The sequence below is a fragment of the Hemiscyllium ocellatum genome, chromosome 7, assembly GCF_020745735.1.
Source record: "Hemiscyllium ocellatum isolate sHemOce1 chromosome 7, sHemOce1.pat.X.cur, whole genome shotgun sequence".
NCBI lineage: Eukaryota > Metazoa > Chordata > Chondrichthyes > Orectolobiformes > Hemiscylliidae > Hemiscyllium > Hemiscyllium ocellatum.
Window position 1 is genome coordinate 104,772,301 of NC_083407.1, and position 23,109 is coordinate 104,795,409.

At 42.7% G+C, this 23,109-nt stretch overlaps 1 protein-coding gene across 2 annotated transcripts in view; it reads left to right on the forward strand.

Annotated features, from left to right (window-relative positions):
• plekhm3 (pleckstrin homology domain containing, family M, member 3) overlaps window positions 1–23,109 on the forward strand; it is a 183,665-nt gene that overhangs the window by 149,525 nt on the left and 11,031 nt on the right. For both annotated transcript variants that reach the window (XM_060827616.1, XM_060827615.1), the window contains exons 6-7: window positions 5,126–5,189; window positions 18,776–18,933. In XM_060827616.1, coding sequence (XP_060683599.1) covers window positions 5,126–5,189; window positions 18,776–18,933 — 222 coding nt within the window. The remainder of the gene's footprint in view (window positions 1–5,125; window positions 5,190–18,775; window positions 18,934–23,109) is intronic.

A 23,109-nucleotide genomic window follows, 5' to 3' on the forward strand; every position in this document is an offset into this window, starting at 1 on the left:
GTTCTCTGTTTAAGTCTATCTCTGTTTCATGGCAGGAGCCACAAAATAGTGATCAGAAATGTGACCCAATTGGCTTTTTATTTTCAACCAGTCCCTGCCTCACTGAGAATGCTGAATTTACTGGAGATTATCTAAGTCTGCACAGTCTGGGAGATTCTGGTCTATAAATTTAAGTTACCCTCATGCATATAAACTTAATAAGGTCAAGAAGCTAGAAGAGTCTGCATGTATTGTGAGCATTTTGTGTCCCCATGACATTCCAAAGAGGTTTGGTATTTAAAAAGCTTCTAAAACACAGAGAAATTCAACAAGTGTTACGTCCTCAGTAGCTGAACAAGAGTAAGAAAACATCTCAAGTGCTGGAGTAATGAAATCAAAGATAGGAAGATTAGATTTATATGAAAATAGTCACAATGTGCTTTACAAGCAACAAAGTGCCTTTTGTAATGTAGTCACTACTGCCTTGCAGGAAACACATAATAGACAGACAGGAGGCTGGAGAAACACAGCAAGCAGGAGGTGCAGAAGTAGATGTTTCGGGTGTAACTCTTCAAGGCTGATGGTGGGTGTAAGGGGGAGCTAGGGGCAGGGTGGTGAAGTGGGTGTAAGTAAAGATAGGTAGAGGGTACGACCTGGTCAGTCAATGGGAGGAATGAATCTGGTAGGTGACAGGTAAGAGTGGAAGGGAGGGGGAGAGGTTGGGAAGGGAGGTTAGTTGAAATTGGAGAACTCCACGTTGAGTCCTCAGGGCTATAGACTGCCCAGGCGAAAGATGAGGTGTTTTTGCTCCAATTTGTGTGGCATCCCCCTGACTCCCTGCCCTGTCCCTCCCTGCCCCCATCCTGTCCCGCCCCCTAACAATGGACCACAGCAGGATGTGGTGAAATGGCCAAGCAAAACTTGTACTTTGTTATGCACAAGGCCGGAGAAGGCAAGAGATGAACAATAGTAATGGGCACCAGGTTTGGAGTAGTGAATCTTATATGTACTTGCTAAACTCTGGGTGTCTATTCTAGGCACCACACTTGCAAGCATATAATAAACATACTGATTGCTTCCGATCTTGTTTCGGATTAAAATTATTGAAGCGCTTCTTTCTCACACGTCTCATACAAAAGTTGACACCTCCACCATTGTAGTGCTCCCTTAGTATTGCTTCGGAAATTTTTGTGATCAAGCCTTGGAGAGGGTGTCTTCAACCCAGAACCTTGTCACTCTGAGTGAAAGTGTTACTAGTTGCTGTCATCTCATGCCCAAGAGGCCAGATTAAAGGAATAGGTGGAAGTGGGTACTACTGTTGCTGGAAATTAAAGTCAAGATTAGAGTGGTGCTGGAAAAGCATAGCAGGTCAGGCAGCATCCGAGGAGCAGGAAAATCGATGTTTCGGGCAAAAGCCCTTCATCAGGAATGCAGGGTTCTCCCATGGTTCTGAGCCTGGAGGAGGTTAAGAGTTATGGTGAGGTGAGGCCACTACGGGGATGGGATAAGGCTAAGCATTTAATGTTTGACATATTAATGGATTGACAGCTAAGGTAAGCCAGGGAAGGCACAGGGTATGACTTGGTCTGAGTGAGGCTACTGGAGGTGATGTTTTAGATTTTTAAAAAAAGAGTAGGAGAGAAGTCGAGCACAAAGTTTCAGAGCCTCTGCTGCAGCAGCAGCTGAATTAGTTTTAGGAATGCCAGCTTGGACCACAAATTAGTGCCTGCAGTCTGAGGCAGCTGGATTACTAGCATTCAATAACGTGCCTCTTATTGGAAAGCAACATAGCGTATTGCTTGCTAATAATTTGATTACAAGTTATCACAGTCATGCCATGAACCTGATTACCTGCTAAATGGTAATTGAGAGCAGAAGTCTGCAATCAAAGTATTCTGTTCTAAAGGAAAGAGAGGCAAACTTACATTTCTCTCATGACTTTTGACACTCCTGTATCTCCTCAAGTAGATTATAGCCAATTAAGTACTTTTGAAGTTACTATTGCAATGTAGGGAATGCGAATGCTGATTTGTGTCCGGTCAGATCTCTCAAACATCATGGAAATGACCAAACAATCTATTTTTACCTCTTGACTGAGAGATAAATATTGTCCAAGGAGAACTCCCCAGTTCTTTATCAAAGCATATTTACATCTGTCACAGGGGGAAAGACATGGTCTCAGTTTTGCTTCTCGTTTGAAAGATGGTATCTCCAGGGGCGGCACAGTGGCTCAGTGGTTAGCACTGCTGCCTCACAGCACCAGGTTCGATTCCAGTCTCGGGCGACTGTCTGTGTGGAGTTTGCAAGTTCTCCCCGTGTCTGCGTGGGTTTTCTCCAGGTGCTCCGGTTTCCTCCCACAGTCCAAAGATGTGCGGGTCAGGTGAATTGCCCATAGTTTTAGGTGCATTAGTCAGAAATGGGTCTGGGTGGGTTACTCTTCGGAGGTCCAGTGTGGACTGGTTAGGCCGAAGGGCCTGTTTCCACACTGTAGGGAATCTAATCTAATCTAAAAGCACATCGCAACACATTCAATGCTGGAGCCTCTGTTTTGTGCTTGTGTTGTTTTTTGGGAGGGGAGATCTTCTGACACTGAGGTAATGTGCTTTCAATGAGCAATGATTTGCACCTACTATTTACTTTCCTGGCTCATACAAGTTAACATAGCACAGACCACCAGGATGGATTGTGATGCTCATGTTTTTGATTTTCCTCTCTGTTATAGACACTGTGATTATCAGCAGCCATGGACTGAGATCCTTGCAGGGGATAAGCAGCTGTCTGTATCTGTGGCAGGTGTTTAAACACTGAAACAATATTTAAATAGTAAATCCTCCAGGAAATCAGTTGTATTTTAGAATACAATTTTTGTGCAGCAAAGTGAGCTGATCTGAGTGCATCGTGGAAGAGAGCTAGGTTCTGGGGATGCTAGGGAAATTTAGGTAGTTGTAATAGTTCTCAATTAGTCCCACATTTTGAGGGCAGCTTTTAGTTGTTTAAGCCGTCCATGAGGATGAATGGATAGAAGGTGCTTGTGAATCTTAGGGGCAAATTTACACTCCCTGGAGAGTGGTACTCAGACTGACACCAGTCTCTTCTGTTTCCTGTGATTGGTGCCACCTTTCATGATTGAACTCTTTTTTTTGGAAAGCTCGGAGATCTGTACTTCTGTTGACAAAAAATTGAAAATGGGGTTTACCTCCAAATGAATAAGTGCAATAGCAGCCCATTTGGTTCAATGCCTACATTTATGTGAACCAATCAGGAATTGACAGGCTCAGAGACTGCTGTCCGCATCAGGAGTGCCGAATGTCTCCACTTCCTCAAAGGGGCATGTTAAACACAAATGAAGCACTGAGTCCCAAATGAATGACTTGAAAGATGAATCCCAACTGGTTGGCTTCCCTAGTTGCAACAACTAGCACAGTGCAGTATCCTGCACCATACGAAAGTCACAGAGTGCAGTGAGGGGTGCTGTTATTAACTTGTGTATCTTCAAGGTGAAGCTCCCATGACTGATTCCTGTCCAAAAAATCCTGCTAGTAGACTTATTGCAATGGTCAATAGCTTCAGCACTCACTTTTCAGCTTTGGCTCCCTGGGTAGTCCTTTTACTACTCTGACAAAAGATTGTCGATTCAAGTCCCACTCCAGAAACCAGAGTACAAACTCCAGGCTGACGCTGCGGTGCAGCTCTGCTGGAGCACTGTCATCCAGCACCCCCTCCCCCCCTCAGGTAGATATTGGCGATTCCCCTGCACTGTTTCAAAGTCCATTTGGGCCATGTGACCTATTTCAGTGCTGTCCAGTTAGTGTTAAAGAGCAGGGTCTTTACCTAAATGACATGGTCAACATTTCTAGCTTAGCCAACAACTGAAATGAATTTTCTGGATATTGCTAACAGCTGATTGTTATTTGTGGGAGTTTATTGTGCCATTTGCAAACTTGCAGCCTGAAGTTGTGAAAGATGCTATGCAAATGTTAATTCGATCCTTCAGCTTTGCACTCCCATACATGTAATCACTTATTGCAATGCCCTGATGCATCTGAAACTATTGTTCTGGGTTTTGTTTCCTCAACCAAATAAATACCCTTTCTATAAGGCACTTCTTATCATGAGGATCCATTTTAAAAATCCATGTGGTTAGTGCATAGGTGCAGTAGATGATTTTCGCTCTCTGATCCAAGCGGAGTTAACAGATTTTGCCACTATAATGTATCTCAGTTGGAAGCGCTCTCACTTCACAAGCCTGGTTGGCATACCCAGTGTAGTGCTGAGGAGTGCTGCACTGTTAGAAGATGCAGTCACCAGACTGGTCCTTGATTCGGCGTAAAAGATCTGGTACGCTAATTGAAAAGGAATGGCTGACTTTCCTTCTGTGTCCCAACCAACACTCAAGTTGGAATTGTTTTGTCGTCATTGCATTGTGGCTAGTGGGATCTTGCTGTGTGCATACTAGTGCAGATGTTGCTGCACTTCAACAATGACCACATTGTCAAAAGTATGCCTTTGGGACATCCTGAGATTGTGATTGGCGCTTCATAACATGGAGTGAACCGACTTGGTTGGTGACTGGTATCTATGAAGCTGGGGACCTCGGAAGGGGTTCAAGATCCATCTCACTTCGTTCCTAATTTCCTTCCTATTGGTTGATACAACTGAATGGCTTTGATTGGCCAGTTAAGACTCAATCTTACTGCTGTGAGTCTGGAGTCACACATCGGCCAGACAGGTAAGGACGGCAGTTTCCTTCTCTAAAGTGTACAGTACAAAATGGTAACAATCATCAGTACGCATTTCCTTCCGGATTTTTATTGAAATCATGTTCTACTAGCTGCCACAGTGGGACTTGAAGCCAGGTCCTCAGAATGCTAGCTTGGTCTCTCCATTACTAGTCCGGTAACAATACCACTAAGCCATCATCTCCCTGTGCTGTCAATTCCAACAAGTTTTGCCGCTTTCAGGAATGTGAGAGCACGATGCAGAAACAGCTGCTAGGTCGAATCAGAAGTGGGATATAGAATTTCATGACACTGCTTTGTAGTGCCGCAATGGCAAAGCTTGCTATTTTACAAGCTTCAAGTTTAGCTTTGCAATTCAATGATAGCAAAATAAGGTTCTAACATTTCGCTTGTCTTTTTCTCGGTAGGATTTTTCCCAGGGAATACATTCTGCAGCACGTGCATTTGTATTCATTAGCTGATCTTCAGCAGGTATGTAATACAGTGACCACTCGTTCGAATTTCCTCATCACGGTGCCTGTTAAAAATAATCCAATCTGTTCCAAATTATGCTCTGTTGCTTGTCTGCTGTGTTAGCCATGCTTAGCTGGGGCACAAGGAGAGTGGCGTGTACAACGTTCCTCAGCTGTTTTACTGTCTGCTTCAGTAGGAGAATATCAGGTGCCCATTTCCGATGAGCACACCCTAACCCCGCACCCCGCTCCACCCCAAAATCTGATATCCATCTCCCAACTAATGGTGTCTGCGCCTTCGTCTTTTTCTAAGATGTGCCCTAAAATATACAGCTCTAACCGAGCATTTGTTGACTTGCCTTAACGTTGTCAAATTTTGTTTGGTAAAGCTCCTGTAATTATGGGATGCTTTATTACTTGACAGACGCAATGTAAATGTGCATTACGTGTGTGTGCATGCGTATACATGTTGTGTTCACTGGATAGTTGGAAGTAAATTCATGTCCATTGCAACTGGCACGCATGGAGCCACAAGATACAAGTAGAGTATTATGCAACACCAGCAACTTGAATTTATGTAGCACATTTAATAAAATAAGCCATCTCAGGATGGTCCAAAGGAGTGCATTTGGACAAAATGTGAAACTGAACCGCATAAAGTAATATTAGCCCACGTAACCAAATTTTTGGTTCAAAGGTGTGGGTTTTAAGATGGACCTGACAGGAGGAGCGAGGGTGTTTTCAGACCAGCACTCCTGATGAAGGTCTTTTGCCCGAAACATGGATTTTCCTGCTCCTCGGATGCTGCCTGGCCTGCCGTGCTTTTCCAGCATCACTCTAAATCTAGTCTATGATCTCCAGCATCTGCAATCCTCACTCTCGCATCAGAGGAGAGATGGGTAGAGACAGAGAGGGTTCGGGAATACATTCCAAAGCTCTCAGCCTGGGCAGTTGCCAATCATGGGACAAGGTGAATACACAGCAGTAAAGGGTTGTCGTGTCCGCTCTGCAGCACAGTGCTTGTCTCTAGTACTTTGGCGTGTGATTGATGTGAAAACCAGTAAATGATAACAGAAAGCCTGTGGATTGGGATTGCAGTTCAATAAGTGGCTCTAATCAGGTGGAAATGTTATTTAGTAGATGCAGAATTCTTTCAACAGCTTTTGAAAACCCTCTGGGCTGTCCTGTCCTCTCATGTGTTCAGATTGTCAAATTGCTTATTTGGGAAACAAGCTCAAGCCTGTTCCTCAGCAGTCCCAGTAGATTGTGTGGTTTAGCATGACCTGAGTCGAGGCAATCGATCAGATCAGCTTGTGGACGTAGGATGTGGCACATGCAGTCCCCAGAGCAGAGAGTTCCATTGAAGGTAGCTGTTCACCGTAACTAAAATAAACTAGCTTTTCTTGTGATTTAATGTCCAGATCCTGTCTGAACAATCAGTGCAATTAAAAAGAAAGTCAGAGTAATCCTTCATTTTTAAAATAAAGCTGTTCCACTCTCTTGACGGTTATTTATTTTTCCTGCCAATTTTCTTGCCTCCTGCAGGTGTTGTTTTTTTTTTGATGGCAACCAATGCCATTGTCCATTATCAGTGTGTACGCGAGTTTTGCCTGTGACTGTTGGCAGCTTATTCAACCACGAGAGGTCACACAGGCAGAACCTGGTCAGTTTTTCACCCAAAGCTGTCCTTCTCCAACTGGTCTGGCTGGACACGGCGCAGAGCAGCAACTCCGGCTTATTTTTACTCCTTCCTAATCAAGGGCCACCAAAGCCAATTGTTGCAATCTTGGCTGTGTTCCCTGCATTAACAATAGTGAGTATCCTTCCAGAAGTGCCTTACAGGCAGGAAAGTGGTTTTTGAGGTACTTTATTGAGACCTTAAAAAAAACTGAGATGTAAATAGAGTTTCTCTCTTTCCTCACCTTTCTAAAAGAAGGCCGGACTTTAACAGGGATATTTTTAATATAGGTGAGGGGTTGAATGGCGTTTCTGTGCTATAAATGTCTGTCTGTCTGAGTCTTGAGTCTGATTCACAAGGTTTGGGTTTAAACTTGAGTCTTGCAAACTTCAGTTCTGTACTGAGGGAGCTGTTCTGTCTGAGATACCAGCTTTTAGATGAATCATTAAACTGAATCATCTGCCCAGTCTTGTGCATGTTAAAGATAAGTTGGCACAACTTTGATGCAGAGCTGGGGCATTATCCCCAGTGTCTTGTCCAATAATTTATCCCTCAGTGACGCCACAAAAAAACTTATCTTGTAATTATCACATTGTGAGTGTTTGCTGTGGGCATTCTGTCTGCTGCCTTTCCTTCATTACAACAATGACTATGCTTCAAAAGTACTTAATTGAATGTAAAGCAATTTGAGATATCCAGTGACTGTGAAAAATGCTGTATAAGTAGAAGTCTTTTTATTTAATGTGGAAACAGTAACATTAACATCCAGTTTTGTTTCAAATAAAGTGCTGCAAGTGTCACGCATTAATGCTATCAATTGTATTATGTACCAACTAATTCCCAGTAACAGGAGTAAGAAAAATACCTAGTGTGCAGTTTTTACTTTGTTCACTTCCCCTCTCTGGTCCCTTCTCCTTCCCATTCTAACACTGCCGTCCCTCTCCCACACACTGTCTTTCTCTCTCTTCCTTTTTGTCCCTTGATGGTTTCCCTTTTATTTGCCCCTCCCCCTCTTGTGCTGCTTCTGCCATCCTCTCGCCAATCCTTCAGCTTGTCATTAGGTGGCACAGAATCATCGACAGCAGATTAATGGTAGACCTCCAGTTTCCTGCATTTGTATTGACTGACTTGATTCCTCCCTTAGCAGCAGTCTCAAAAAAAACACTTGAGACCTGAGCACATTATCTAGGCCGACACTAAAGTAGCACTGCAATTTGAAATAGTCCATCTATATATTGAAACATTATACTTAAGGTCTTAATCAATGATCCTATGACATTATGAAGAAAAGGAGGAGAATTAAAGTATCCTGGGACCTCTCTCCATGCTTGCAGATGACAGACACTAAAATGTCAACATCGATGAAGATTGGAGCAAATTACAGGAGGTTAATAAATGGTCAAAGACATGGAAATGAAGTTCAACACCGATAACTGAGATGTAGTGTATCTTGGTTGGAATCATACTTGCCACTTGGCAGGCTCAAGTCCAGAGGAGCACAGGGATCTCAGCATGTAAAGACATCAGTTACTGAAAATTGTGTCAAATAGCAAGACCATGAGAAATAGAGGCCAGGTATCAGGTTTTATTCCGAGAGGGACAGAACCGAAAAGTAGGAAAGTTGTGTAAAATCTGTATTGAACACTGGTTAGAATGCATTTAAAGTACTGTGTGTATTTCTAGTTGTTCTCATCCAAAAATTATATAGAGGCACTCGAGAGAGTGCAAATAAGATTCACAAGGACAGTACCATAATGGGTGAGTATATGTTTCAGGAGAGGATTAACAGGTTGAGTGCAGTAATGGGAAGACCAACATTTAAGGGAGAAGGGAATAACTGGTTATGCTGGATCTGCAGATTTTGATGAGAAGAAACACGAATGGGGCATTAACACTGGCATGGAGCAGCTGGTCTGTTTCTGTTCCATATATTCTACATATGGAAGTAGGTTTTAAGGCAAATCTTCAAGGCTTGTGGATGGAATTCCACTGAAGCTACCCCACCCCACCCATCCAGGTTTGATAATCAGGACTGGGCAGGAAAAGTAAGGAAAACTGAGGGATCCATTGAGTTTACAGGCCTGTTTTTCTTTTGACCACTTATCTCAGTGTGGGCATATCCAATTGATAGCATTCAAGGAGCAGGAAGAGCTTGTGCTCGAAACGTCAATTCTCCTGCTTCTCAGATGCTGCCTGCCTGACTGGCTGTGATTTTCCACCACCACACTTTTCGATTCTGATCTCCAGCATCTGCAATCCTCACTTCCTCTAATATCCAATTGATGCCCAGATTATGAAGCTATTCTTCACTATCTTGGTATGGTCACTTAAAGGTAATTTCTGTATGGGCCTTGCTTTAAATCATATTCCTATATCTACATGGCAGAGTATTTGCAGGAGTCTGGCTGGTTCCCTTTCCCAGTGACATAAGATCTCTTGTCACAAAAGGAGCTGAATAGTTTAAGTGCCAGCTTTAATCCTTTGAATTAAACCAAAAAAAAAGCTTCATAATAATCCTGAGCTGTCCTAGTGTGTCTGCAGTTTAATCAGGGCAGACTCTGACCTTATGGAAGCTACTCTGGAGCTGTAAGACCACAGGACCAAGGTATAAAAGCAGGGCTTGGCAACATTTATTATGATATCTTTAGGTCAGTCTGTGTATAAACTGAATGGTCTTCTGCAATAAAGTACCCTGTTCTGAATATACATCAACAGAATCCACTACAAGTCAAAGGGTGGGTCTCCACTGGTGCTCATTCAGGACATGTTTACGTGGTCATTTTCACTCCAAATGTACCTTCAGCCTGTAATTGCTGTTATAGAGGATAAGACTTTCTGAGGAGCAGTGTATTTGTTGGTGCCTCAAACCTTGTGCCAAGCTCTTGGTCAGCCGAGCTGTAGTGTTAACTGCCCTTCTCTCTGCATTAGAGACATGGGCAATTTACTGCAAATGTCCCCAGTCCCTGGAGAAAGTTTCAGTGATGCCTATGCAAAATCCTGCAAATCTGATGGCATGGTAGGCAGTCCAATGTCAGTGTCCTCTTTTAGGCCAGCATCCAGGCACTAGTTACTGTCAGTCGGCTATGTTGGGTAAGCCACATCATCTACGTGCCTGACTCAATTTCCGAAACAAACTCCCCACTCTTGGTTTCTTCACGGTAGGTAGTTACAAGGAAGACGGTGTGTGTCAAGAGCGTCCTTAAAGCCTCCATAATAAAATATGGTGTGTCCACCAACTTGTAGGATCCTCTTCCCCCAAAGCCACCAAATACAGAGAAGAAGCATCTATGATGGTGCCGACCATTTTGAGCATCTTCAACAGGGCCAAAGTGCAAACAGCAGAAGGAATGTGTGGGAAGTCCAGCATCTCTCACCCCCTTTAGCGAAGTCACCTGCTCCACCTTTGGCAGGATGTGTGGATCCAGCATCAGACTGTTTGGTCACCTCAGGACCCACAACAGCAGACTGGAAGAAAGTCATCCTACGTCCCGAGGGATTGCCTAAGAGGAGGAGCAACAGGACTTTCACTTGAAACATTCCTGCTTGATCCTCCTCCATAATATATCAAGGTTCTGTGCGACTTTTGGCCCTTTTGTCAGATGCAGCAAAGCTCTCCCACACCCATCACGTACTTCTGTTGAATACATTGAGAGCAGCAGTATTCCTGGGATTGTCTTTTGACATTACTCTCGCTCTCTCTCTCTCCCTCTCTCCCTCCCTCTCTCCCTGTCTGTGTCTGTCTTTCTCCATGCCCCCTCCCCCTCCCCACCCACCCACCCACCCTCCCTTTCCTTCACTGTAACTTCATTATCAACAACTCAAAACCTGCTTTGCAAGGCAAGATAACTAATTACAGCAATTCAAACTCAACAGGCAGAAAAGCAATGCTTGACAGGCCCCTAGAACAATTGTTGTTATTCACTTTACCCATTGCTGGCTCCCCAAGGCGTTCTGCAGACCTAGTCAGCTTTGAGCTGAAAGGATGTCTGTATCGCACGCAGGAGAAGCTGCATTAGGGTATGAGCAGGGAACGAGGTTGTATTGAAATATTATATTGGTTGGAGGGGTGGGATTTTATTGCTGTTGCAACTCTTCTGCTGTATCAGTATGGTACAAACTTTTACAAGAATTATACCAGAGCAGAATGGTTACAGCTGCTGGAACCAGCTAAATAAATTGGGGCTTTTTTTCCCCCCCCTCCCTGGAAAAGAGGTGATTTAATAGAGGTATTCAGGACTATGAAACATGTCGGCTAGGGTAGACACCGAAGTACTGTTTTGCAGCACCACAGGCCAAGATTACAAGCTACTGATTAAATTTAAAGGACCTCCGGGGAAACTTCTTCACCCCCAAGGAGAAGTGAGAAGATGGAACTAGTTTAACGAGCAAGTAGGTAAAGTGAATGGCATAGCTGCCTTTAAGAGGAGCCTTGGTAAGGACATGAGGGTACAAAGGGATGAAAGGTTGTGTTAACAGGGTTAGGTAAGAGGAAAAGGACAAGGTTTATGTGTGGCCTACACCATTTAGGCCAAATGGCCTGTTTCTTTTCTGTGCTTTCTTTGTTATCCTGAGTGTGGATATCAGGGTTTTTTTAAAACCAAAGGTATTTCTGTATATCCCAGAAACATTGTAAAATATCTCTACAAAAGGTCCCTTTTTAATTTTATTTGTAAATGACTTATCCTAGTACTCCATCTCTCAACTCTAACATCCTGTGTTCCTTCCTTTTTTCGTCTGATAGGTCTATCCTGACTAAAGTTATGTTTGTTTTAAATTTGATTGCTGTTGTTTTAAATCATAATTGACTTTTTATCCAGCAAGAGGTTCCAAGTCTGAGAAGTAAAAAAAAGTCATTCTCCCCTAGAAGTTTAACTTAAGATGTACAGGAACTGAAGATCACCTACTTTATCACAACAGTTTGTTCCAGTAACACTGTCTTTACTTCACAGAACCACAGTGCATGAGAGTCCACATCACAATTATTCTACCAGACATAACAACAAGTTAGTGTTTAGAGTTGACTGAAGATTCTCATTATGTGCATTCAGTGAACAAAATTTAAAGGGACTTCTAACAGCAGTAGCCTGCAGTTATCGTAGCCTCTAAAGGCCTAAAGCGACCCCGTTGGTTTCACAAGAACATCATCCTACAAAATTTGTCATTTAAAGCTACAAAGGTTATTTGGATAGGTGAACAAAAACTTTTTGTTAAGGAGGTTTTTAGAAGAGAGAGGCAGTGTTGTAAGGAGGGAATTGCAAAATGTAGGGGTCGAGCAAACTGATGGCATGCTGCCATGGCGGGCTGAGGAAAAACTGGGATCAAAAGTGGCCAAATTCTTTAAAGCTGCTTTCATATTGAGCTGTACGTGTGGTGTCGGTTGCTGACAGTAGATCTCATGCAGCTGCCGACAACTGGAAAATAAACCTGCCTGGATTTGCTAAGGCCTGGTTTTTCTTTTTTTATTTAAAAAAAAGGCTGAATAAAAACAAACTGGAGTGAATATGAATGTGATTACTCAGGGTTTGCTGTGTGATTCATCAATGGAGGGTGCAACTGTCGAGCAATGAGTTCCGTGCTGAATAACAACTGCTTTATACTTGAATTTGAGTCTTTTTGTTCCCTTTTCAAAAGATTAGTCTCCTTGCACCTGTAAGGAACCTCCCTTGGTACCGTCACGCATTCCTCTCCATGTTAATTTGGGGACACAATGCTAGCATTAACACATTGGATACCTAGCTGAAAAGATCATTAGTTCTCAAGTTTGCAGTAAGTATCTAAATAAAATTTGCTCTCCATTCCAGTGTTTCCCCTGAATCCCTTGGCTATCTGTTGGAGTTCGGTGTTACAAACAGTTAACAGGTCCCTCACCACCACCACCACCTCAACCCCCACCCCAATCCCATGAATGACGGTTGAAATTCAGTGTCAATAAGCCATTCACCAAAAACAGCTTAAATTTTTATTGTGTCTTTTTCACTGGAAAATGTCCCGGGGTACTTTTTTAAAAATGGTTACGGGGCAGAGAAGAAACTAAAATGATGTTTGACAGGATGGTTGGTGTGAGGTGCCGTAGCTGATCCTGATCCACTTGTGTAGTCGTGTAAGGGTGTCCCTGTTAGAGCAGTTTGGAACAAGACTCCCGACTGGTTTTCTTTCCAGCTGAAAATAAACTATTGTGTCCTTGGCATGTCCCCAGTAAAGCCGAAGACTGAGCCTGAGACTATCCTGCTCCCTCTAATTATTTATTCAAATAGACTTTGTTACAAAATTTTACAAATTGCCTGTTTTTATTTTACATTATACAGTTTATAGGATCCTTGTTCAAGCGTAACATTTCTTGGCTCGCCAATTACACTTTCATCAGGATTCAACTATGCTGCTAACCAATTAATAAAACCTGGCGAGAGGCAGGAGTCTACTTTTTCCTCATTAATTTACTGAATTTGCTATTAATCATTTGAGAGGACAAGCAGACTGTTTAGTTTTTCAATAATTAATTGGAGTGGGAGTCTGGCCAATGTGTCGCCTTTTATAAGCAAAACCTCACCTACAGGATGCCACTCAAAGTCTCGCAGTTGACTGGCATATAACTTTACCCTTCACTTTGAATCTCCTGCTTTCTTTTTCCTTGTGTTCTTGTATGAAGATGGAAAGGTGCAATGTCCTATTGTTGGCCAGTTGCTCAGAAACCAGCACTGTTGCCCCAAGTCAGAAAGTTATGGATTCAAGCAGCGCTCCAGTCATTTGAATGTAAAACCCAGGCTTAAACTGCAGTGTGGTACTGAGAGAGTGCTGCACTGTTGCAGCTGTTGTAATACAAGTGGAACTTTAAACTGAGGCTCCATTTGTTTGCTCAAGTGAATGTAAATGATTACGTCCCACCATTTGAAGAAAAGGGGAGTTCTCCCTAGTATTCTGGCCAATGTTTATCTCTCAATAAACATCACTAAAACTGGTAATCTAGTTTTAACCACATTGATGTTTTGCTAATCTTGCTGTGTGCCAATGTATGTTGCAATTTATATTTGGAGAGCAGTAACTGCTCCTCAGAAATGCTTCGTTATTTGTAAACTGGTGTATATATTGGAATCATTTCTTCACATATTGACCAGAACTAATGTTTAAGTATAGTAAAGCTGTAGATAATATGCTCAATAATGCAAATATTCCTGGAAGGTCAGGATAAGATCAACTCTCTTCTGTTTAAGCACCTTTTTGCAGCTATGTTTTCTACTGTACTGGGTTCATCAAATACTGGCCTTAGTGGTTTACCCCGTATCTATGTTCTGCTATAATGGTTGCATAAACTTTACCTGTCCTATCAGAATATGAACTTGCAACATGATCTGCTCTTCTGTCAGCGCAGGATGTGGATTCTCTTAACAACAGGGCTGAAATTTTATCCATCAGAGGAAAAGGGGAAAGCCAGCCTCCAAGCATTCCAAATATTTGACCGCTAATTAAGTATTTTTGAAGTGTAGTCCCTGTTGTAACACAGGAAACACAGCAGGCAGTTTGCACATGGCATGCTCTCACACACTGCATAATAGTGATTCAACCACCGTTGCTAAAAAAAAGTTGCTTATGGGATACATTTTACCAGGGAGGATGCCCACGTTCATCTCTGAAATAGTGCCAAGGAATGTTTTCTGTCCACCTAAGATGGCCGTTGGGTCCTCTGTGTAATGTCACATGAGAGATACAAGACCTGTAACAGTGCTGCCTTCCCTCAGTACTCTACTGCAGTTTCCATGGGGATTGTGTGCTCAGGTCTCTGGAGTGGGACTGTAAGCTGGGACCTCTGATGCTAGCAAGGCTGCTAATAACTGCGCCTTTAGATTGGGTGAATGGCATTTAACATTTGAGCTTTTGTATAGGTCAGACAAGAGGCCCATGCACATACTAAAGCCAAGTCATGGTGCAAGTTGAACTCCCTTGTCCCACATCACATTTGAGATCTATGGGCAACTGTGCTGTAGCCAAGCTTGCTTAATTTACGGGGTGGCATGGTGGCTCAGTGGTTAACACTGCTGCCTCACAGCACCAGGGACCCGGGTTCTATTCCCACCTTGGGCGACTGTCTGTGTGGAGTTTGCACATTCTCCCCGTGTCTGCGTGGGTTTCCTCCGTGTGCTCCGGGTTCCTCCCACTGTCCAAAGATGTGCAGGTCAGGTGAATTGGTCATGCTAAATTGTCCGTAGTATAGGTGCATTAGTTGGGTGATTGAGGAGGGTGGGTCTGGGTGGGTTAGTCTTCGGAGGGCCAGTGTGGACTTGGTCTGAAGGGCCTGTTTTCGTGCTGTAGAGAATCTAAAAATAAGTAAGTTGGGGTCAGCTGAGCTAAGCAATGGACCTCTGTCCATTGTATCCCTACATAAATCTGTCACAACATTCAGGATTTTGATTGTTCAAAAGGTGGCACACCGACTCAGTGGTTAGCACTGCTGCCTCTCAGTCCAGGGACCCAGGTTCGATTCCACCCTTGGGTGACTGACTGTATGGAGTTTGCACATTCTCCCTGTGTCTACTGGGCTTCCTCTGGGTGTTCCGGTTTCCCCACCACAGTCCAAAGATGTGTAGGTTAGGTAGATTGGCCATACTAAATTGCACATGGTGTTCAGGGATGTGCAAGTTAGCTGGATTCACCATAGGAAAAACAGGTGTATAGGCGTAGGGTAGAGTGGGGAGATCCTCTTTGGAGGGTCAGTGCAGACATGATGGGCCAAATGGCTTGTTTTGTACAATAGGGACTCTGTGAAAGGCATTGTTGGGTAAGGAATCTTTTTGAAAACTCAGAATCTGTGGAATTACTAGTTTTGGAGTATTTTTTAGGTGCACGTTTATTGGATAAAGTACTGTATAGTAGACTTGTAAAACCAAGTCCAGGTAATTCCACAGTAGGTAATACCATGAACATAAATTTGTCTTAAAGGTAGAAAGCAGAGATTAGTGGTGGGTGGTTATTTTTCAGATTCGAGGGTTGTATGCAATGATGTCCACCAGGATGATTAGATCAGTGTCCTCTACTTGGACATGCAGGGCATTTGTTTCAGAGCTTTCAGATGACTCAAGGTTTGCAAGTGTAATAAACACTGAAGAGATTAGGAGCAAATGTCAGGAGGACATGAGCAAATCGATAAATTGCACAGTGACAGATGTTCTTTAATTCAGAACAATTTCTTTGAGAGGGAGACTGGAGAGGCAAGGCACACTAAATTCTAAAATTTTAAAATGGGGAGCAGGAGGAGAAAGAGCTGGAGTTTGCATTCAGATCTGTGAAGGTGGCAGGGTTAGCTGGGGTGGCTGCTTCAAAAAAGACGGCATGCGGGCTTGGCTTTATTAATGATGGAATAGCCGATAAAATTGAGCAAGTTACCCTTGCCTTTAAGTTACTAATTCAGGCTCTGCTGGAGTATGGTACCCAATTTTGGAAACTGCATGTTAGAAAGGATGACCAGACCTTGGAGAGTGTGCAGAACATTTACTGGAGTTAATAACATTGTGTGAAGAAATTGGAGAAGCTGTTCCTCAAGTAGTGAGGGTGCAGTGGACATTTAACAGAGGACTTAAAAAGTAAAGGAGTCAATTGAAGTGAAAGACTGGCTATTTCCACCAGCAAGAATGTTGGTAACCAGAGAACATGAGAGTTGTGGTTGTTAGTTTTACCCAAGTATATTTTAGAGGAGCTGCAAATGTGTTGCTGGTCAAAGCACAGCAGGTTAGGCAGCATCTCAGGAATAGAGAATTCGACGTTTCGAGCATAAGCCCTTCATCAGGACCATGATGAAGGGCTTATGCTCGAAACGTCGAATTCTCTATTCCTGAGATGCTGCCTAACCTGCTGTGCTTTGACCAGCAACACATTTGCAGCTGTGATCTCCAGCATCTGCAGACCTCATTTTTTTACTCGTATATTTTAGAGGAGCCAGGGGAACATGGGTTGGGCCTGTGCTTTCTTTGATGGAGTGGACTAGGATTATATTCATTGGCTCCTAGCATACTTAATTATTCATGGTATATGTAAGGATTTATGTTAAAAAGGAGTCTTGGACAGATCAGGAAAATCACCAATCTGCTATAAACATGTTGAAATTGTTGTGGGAAAGTCTGAATCATGAAAATAGTGCTGAAGGAGGTTGCAGTGACAGAAGAAATACTGACTTGAATTCTGTAGCACATTTCATGACCTGAGGGTATCTAAGCACATTGTAGCCAATTGAGTATTTTTGACATTAGATTAGATTAGATTAGATTAGATTAAATTCTCTACAGTATGGAAACAGGCCCTTCGGCCCAACCAGTCCACACCAACCCATTTCCCTCTGACTAATGCACCTAACACTATGGGCAATTTAGCACGACCAATCTACCTGACCTGCACATATGGTCACTGTTGCAAACGTTGGAAATGTAACAGCCGATTGCACACAGCCAGCTTCCCCAAACAACCATGTGTAGATGACAAGATAATTTACTTTGTTACTGGTATCAGTAGAGGGATAACACTGGAGAAAATACCCTTACTGTTGTTCGACAAAATGTCATCATTTGTATCCACCTGAGAAAAAAGCCAGGATCTAAATTTAATACCTTGCTCCAAGAGTAAGAGCTCCTCCGTAGCAGCACTCCCTCGCTGTTGGACTGGAGTGTCAATCTGGGATTTTGTGCTGTGGTCTTTAGAATGGAACTTGAACCTGTAATCTTGTGACTCAGAGACACGCAATGTTAGCACGAGCCAAGGTTGGTCTCTGCCAAGCTGAGGAAATAGTTTACCATGGTTTTCTAATTTCACAAGAGGCCATTCAGGAGAGGCAGTGCAAACGTTTCTGTTGCCAAGCTCAAAAGGTTGGATAAAAATCTTTGAGACCCTGTTCTCAGTTCAGTTTCAGTTTCAGGAGATCATGGCTTCATGTTGGCTTCGCCACCCCAGGGTTAAGAAAGTGGAACCTAATGCAAGTTCCTGACTAAAGATGGGATCCAGCTTTGCAGTTGAGTGACCTGTCAGCTCTCATTGTCTGGTCTTGCATACAACCTATGATCACTTGGAAGGATGATTGTGGGATACTGTCAAGGCCAATCGATCATTATTCCAATGAGGTAATGTCTTCAGGAGAGTAGAGAAGGAGAGAAGAAATGGTTGTCATTGTGCAGCAATAAGTTGCATTTACTTATCACTGTTAACATTAAAAACCCCCTGAAATGTTTCACTTGAAATGCTGTTAGACTGAGCCTTGTTAGAAGCGATTCTTCAGGTGGCTAAGGCTTGGCCAAAAGATAAGTTGTAGGGACCATCGTAACAGGCAGAGAGATTTAAGGAAGGAGTTGTAGAAATTGGGCCCCAGGCAACTGAAGACACAGCCGATATTAATGGGGCAATTAAGTATGCAAGGCACAAGAAACCAAGACTGGATAAACGCCAAGATCCCTTAGGGGTCGTAGATCTGAGGAAGCTTTGCAGAGATAGGAAGGGATGAGGCCAGTGAGGAATTTAAATATATGGAATAGAATTTGCAACACTGTAGGACTGATAGCCAGTGTCGGTCAGCAAACTTGGGTGATTAATGAATGGTACTTTGTGGGAGGAAGAATATCAGAAGCAGTTTTACTGGATGAATTGATGTTACAGAAGTCGAAGGAAGGAGGTTGGGTCAGGAGACTGTTAGAATAAGTGAAAGTGAGGACTGCAGTTGCTGGAGATCAGAGTCTAGGTTAGAGTGATGCTGGAGAAGCACAGCAGGTCGGGCAGCATCCGAGGAGCAGGAAATCAACATTTCGGGCAAAAGCCTTCATCAGGAATGAATAATTGAGTCTGAAGATAGTAAAGGCATGGAAAGAGCTTTTAGCAACAGATTCATTCCCCTTTTTGAAGTATTTCTTACGCCTCTGATTTTCTTTTTTTCTCCCCCCCCCCCCCCATTTCTTCCCAAGGTCTTTGAAGGGAAACTTGCTCCGTTCCTCATGAAGATCAATAAGTTTGCCAGTGCTCATGTGTATAACTGCAGTCTGTGCAGCCAGAAAGGTTTCATCTGTGAGATCTGCAGCAATGGGCAAATCATTTATCCTTTCGAAGGAACTGCCACCAAAAGGTGAGTTTGCCAGTATCTAAATAGTTCAGTGGACTGATTGTTCGAGTTAGAATTAGAGATGACATTGCAAACCTGTGACCACTTTCAAATTGGGCTAGACCCAGTGAGAATGGAATTGAGAGTTACTGAGCATTCCAACATCCTTGTTTAACTTTAAGCTCACTTAAAAATTTTCTGCTTGTGTCCAAACTTGTTAACATGTTGTATCACTTTCGCTATTGTGCTCATTGACCTACATTAGCTCCTAGTATGGCAGCACATGGACTTTACAGTTCTCATTCTTGTTTTCAAATTCTCCGTTTCCTTGCCAACTCCTACCTCTGCAATTTCCTCCAGCCCTAAAACTCTCTGAAATGTTGGCAGTCCCAAATTTAATCACTCCACCATTTATAGCTGTGTCTTCAACTGTATGGGCTATAAGGTCTGGGGTTCCTCCCCTAAATCTCTCTGCCTCTCTGAATATCCTTCTTTAAGACACTCACTCATTTGGCCAAACTGCTGTTCACTTGACTTAATATGGTTATTTCCATGGTTCAATGTAAACTTTTGTCTGATAGCTCCCAGTGAATCACATTGGGGTTTTCACTGCATTCAAGTCACTAAACAAATGCTGTTTATTATTGTTCGTGGGAGCTCCTCCATTATCCCAGGGTACAACCCATCCCTGTTGTATTCCTCATTTGTAGAATGTTCCCTAATCTTCACCATACTAACTTTCTTGTGGCAAAAGTGTAGCAGCTGAGTTTTGAACCCAGACCTTCTGATCTAGATGTAGGGACACTACTGTTGCACCATGAGAGCCCTAGAAAGTTGAGATGTTGAACATTACTTGATTAAACATGTTCGTTGCACCCATACTCTGACAGAAACTTTGGCTTTAAACAAGGTCTCACATGGTGAAACTGAACAAGATGGTTAGGGCCCAGGGCAGCTTGGCAAATTGGATCAAAAATTGGCAGAGGCAGAGGGTGATGATCAAAGATTGTGACAGGAAGCCTGTGTCCAATGATGTACTTTAGATTACAGGACAATATATACGGGCAGGTTAGATGGGCAAATGGGATTTTATCCTGAAAAGTCAGAACATGGAGTATAGGAGTTGGAAGATGATGTTGTGGCTATACAGGACATTGGTGAGGCCACTTTTAAATACTGCATCCAGTTCTGGTCTCCCATCTATAGGAAGGGTGTTGTTAAACTAGATAGGGTGCAGAAAAGATTTACAAGAATGTTGTTAGGATTAGAGGGTTTGAGCTATAGGGGGAGGCTGAATAGATTGGGGGCTTTTTTTCCCCCTGGAGCGTTGGAGGCTGAGGAGATTTATAAAATCAAGAGGGGCATGGATAGGGTAAATAGACAAGGTTCTTTTCCCAAGGTGGATGAGTCCAAAACTACAGGCATAGGTTTAAGGTGAGAGGGGCAAGATTTAAAAAGGACCTGAGGGGTAACTTTTTCACACGGAGGGAGGGTGAGTAGAACGAGTTACCAGAGGAAGCGATAGAAGGCTAGTGCAATTACATAATTTAAAAGGTGTCTGGATGGGTGTGTGAATAGAAAGGGCTTTGAGGGATATGGGCCAAATGCTCGCAAATTGAACTGGGTCAGATTGGGATATCTGGTCAACATAGACAGGTTTCGCTGTATAACTCTAGAAGTTCAATCCCAATTGCCAATGTAAGCTTGCCTTCTCTTAAAGTACAAGTGAATTTTGGCCATGAATTAATTTTATCTTATTTTCAAGCTGGAGGACTTCTTAACAATATGAATCTGCTGTTGTAGGCATATGTAGCCTTCAGTTAATTAGGCATATCTTCCATCTTTAATTGTGCTTAATGTGAAAAGGAGTGACTCTACAACAGGGGCTTATATTGCCAAGCTAAAAATGGGAATTGAGGAATTGTTTATTGTGGCATCGTTGACTTATGTTGAATAGGGCGCCTCATGAGTTCAGAAATGAACTAATTAGAGATTGATGAGTCTGTGTTTACTTCTAATATATAATGAATTCTGATTTTCTCTCTTTTCCATCTTTTCAATCCTTCCACCACATTAAATAGTTAGAATAATGCCTGTTCAAGTTGCTGTAACTTAATTAGACAATGACCAGTGCATTTAATGAAAGGAATGTACAGTATATGCTTAATGGGTTCTTGCCCCGGTGACTTTCCTGATGAAGGACCTATGCCCACAATGTTAACTCTCCTCCTCGGATGCTGCCTGACCTGCTATGCTTCATCCAGCACTACACTTTTCGACTCTGACTCTCCAGCAGTCCTCACGGTTTTCCTGGTAAAGTATGATCTAAGAGTTATGTTTGAACATTTTTTTCCCCTGTAGAACCGAGTTCCTTTCAGCTGCACTTTGAGAAGTCTCTTGAGTTTCATGTCAGGGCAAGCTGATGTTTCAAGCCCTTTCTGTTTCTGATCCTCATCCACATGACTCATTTTGCAAGCATGCTTCTTTACTGTCCTTCCATTTCACAGTTCTGTGGTCATTGTGAGTTAATTCCATCACAAACAAGGGAACTGTTTCAACACAGAAACAGTAAAAAAAATTCTTGTCACGATTTCTGCTGTTGACTCTTGGTCAGTGCACTCAATGCTGATGTTAAATATTATTATAGCAAATAACAACTTGCATTTATATAGCACCTTTTAATAGGGTGATACATTCCAAGCACTTCGCAGGAGCATTGACGCCAAGGAATTAGATGTTGTGCGACAGAAGGAGCTGTTGGTCAAAATAATCGCTTTTTATGTAACACCATAAAAGTGGGAAGAGGTTTAAGGAAGGTATTCCAGAGATTGGAGTCCAGACAACTGAAGGCCGAGCTGCTACTGAAGTAAATGATGGTGCACACGGTGAGGTGCGAATTGGAGGAATACAGAAAGATAAGGTTTTTTTAAAATTTATTCACACAATGCAGTCAGCATCTATTGCCCATCCCTAATTGCCCAGAGGGCAGTTAAGAGTCAACCACATTGCTGTGGGTCTGGAGTCACATGTAGGCCAGACCAGGTAAGGATGGCAGATTTCCTTCTCTAAAAGACATAAGTGAACCAGGTGGGTTTTTCCAATAGTTTCGTGGCCATCCTTAATTCCAGATGCTTTCATGAATTCAAATTCTGCCATCTCCTGGAATTTGAGCCCAGGACCCCTGGACCTCAGCTGAGTTTCTGGATTAACAATCTTGCGACAATACCACCAGGTCATCAAGAGCTGGAGGAGGATACAGTCAGGATGTAACAATTGGAGATCAGGGAGATCACATGGAAAAGCTACTGCTGATCAGTACTGAGGACTATATATTAAATCGCGTATATTAACCGCACATCGCCTGAGAGATGCATGCAGCTGACTGTCCATAGCTGATTTTTGGAGAAGACCTTTGGACCTCTACTTGTTGCTTTGTGCAAAATGGTGTCTTTCAGCTAAAACATTAATCTGAAGCCTGTATGGTGGGTGTAAAAGATCTAGTGATGCTATTTTGAAGATCGGTGGAGTTCTCATGGGTACTATAGCCAAAATTCTGTTGTCTTAATCATAATTGCCTTTACTCCGTGATTAATCTTCACTAACTGAGATTAAATAGTTAAAAGTCACACAACACCAGGTTATAGTCTAACAGGTTTAATTGGAAGCACACTAGTTTTCGGAGCGCCCCTCCTTCATCAGGTAGTTGTGGAGGCCACAATTGTAAGGCACAGAATTTATAACAAAAATTTGCTATAAATTCTGTGTCTTACATCTGTGGCCTCCACAACCACCTGATGAAGGAGGGGCGCTCCGAAAACTAGTGTGCTTCCAATTAAACCTGTTGGAGTATAACCTGGTGTGTGTGATTTTTAACTTTGTACACCCCAGTCCAACATCGGCACCTCTAAATCATGAGATTAAATAATTACTTAGTAGTTGTTATTCAATCTTTGTATTCAAAAATTGGCCACTACCTTAGGCTGTGTAACAAATGACCCTATTTCCATTCTCTGTGAAACTCAGACAATTACCTTTATAACCATGCTACATAACAAATCGACACTCAGCAAGGAGCAAGTTGAATCTGAGTCATTATTTGCAATTATGAAATTAAAGCACTATATGCCTAAAGTGGTCATTCAGCCCAGTATGTCTGTGCTGGGTTTCTGGGTGATCATTCCTACTCCTTTTGTTCTGTTC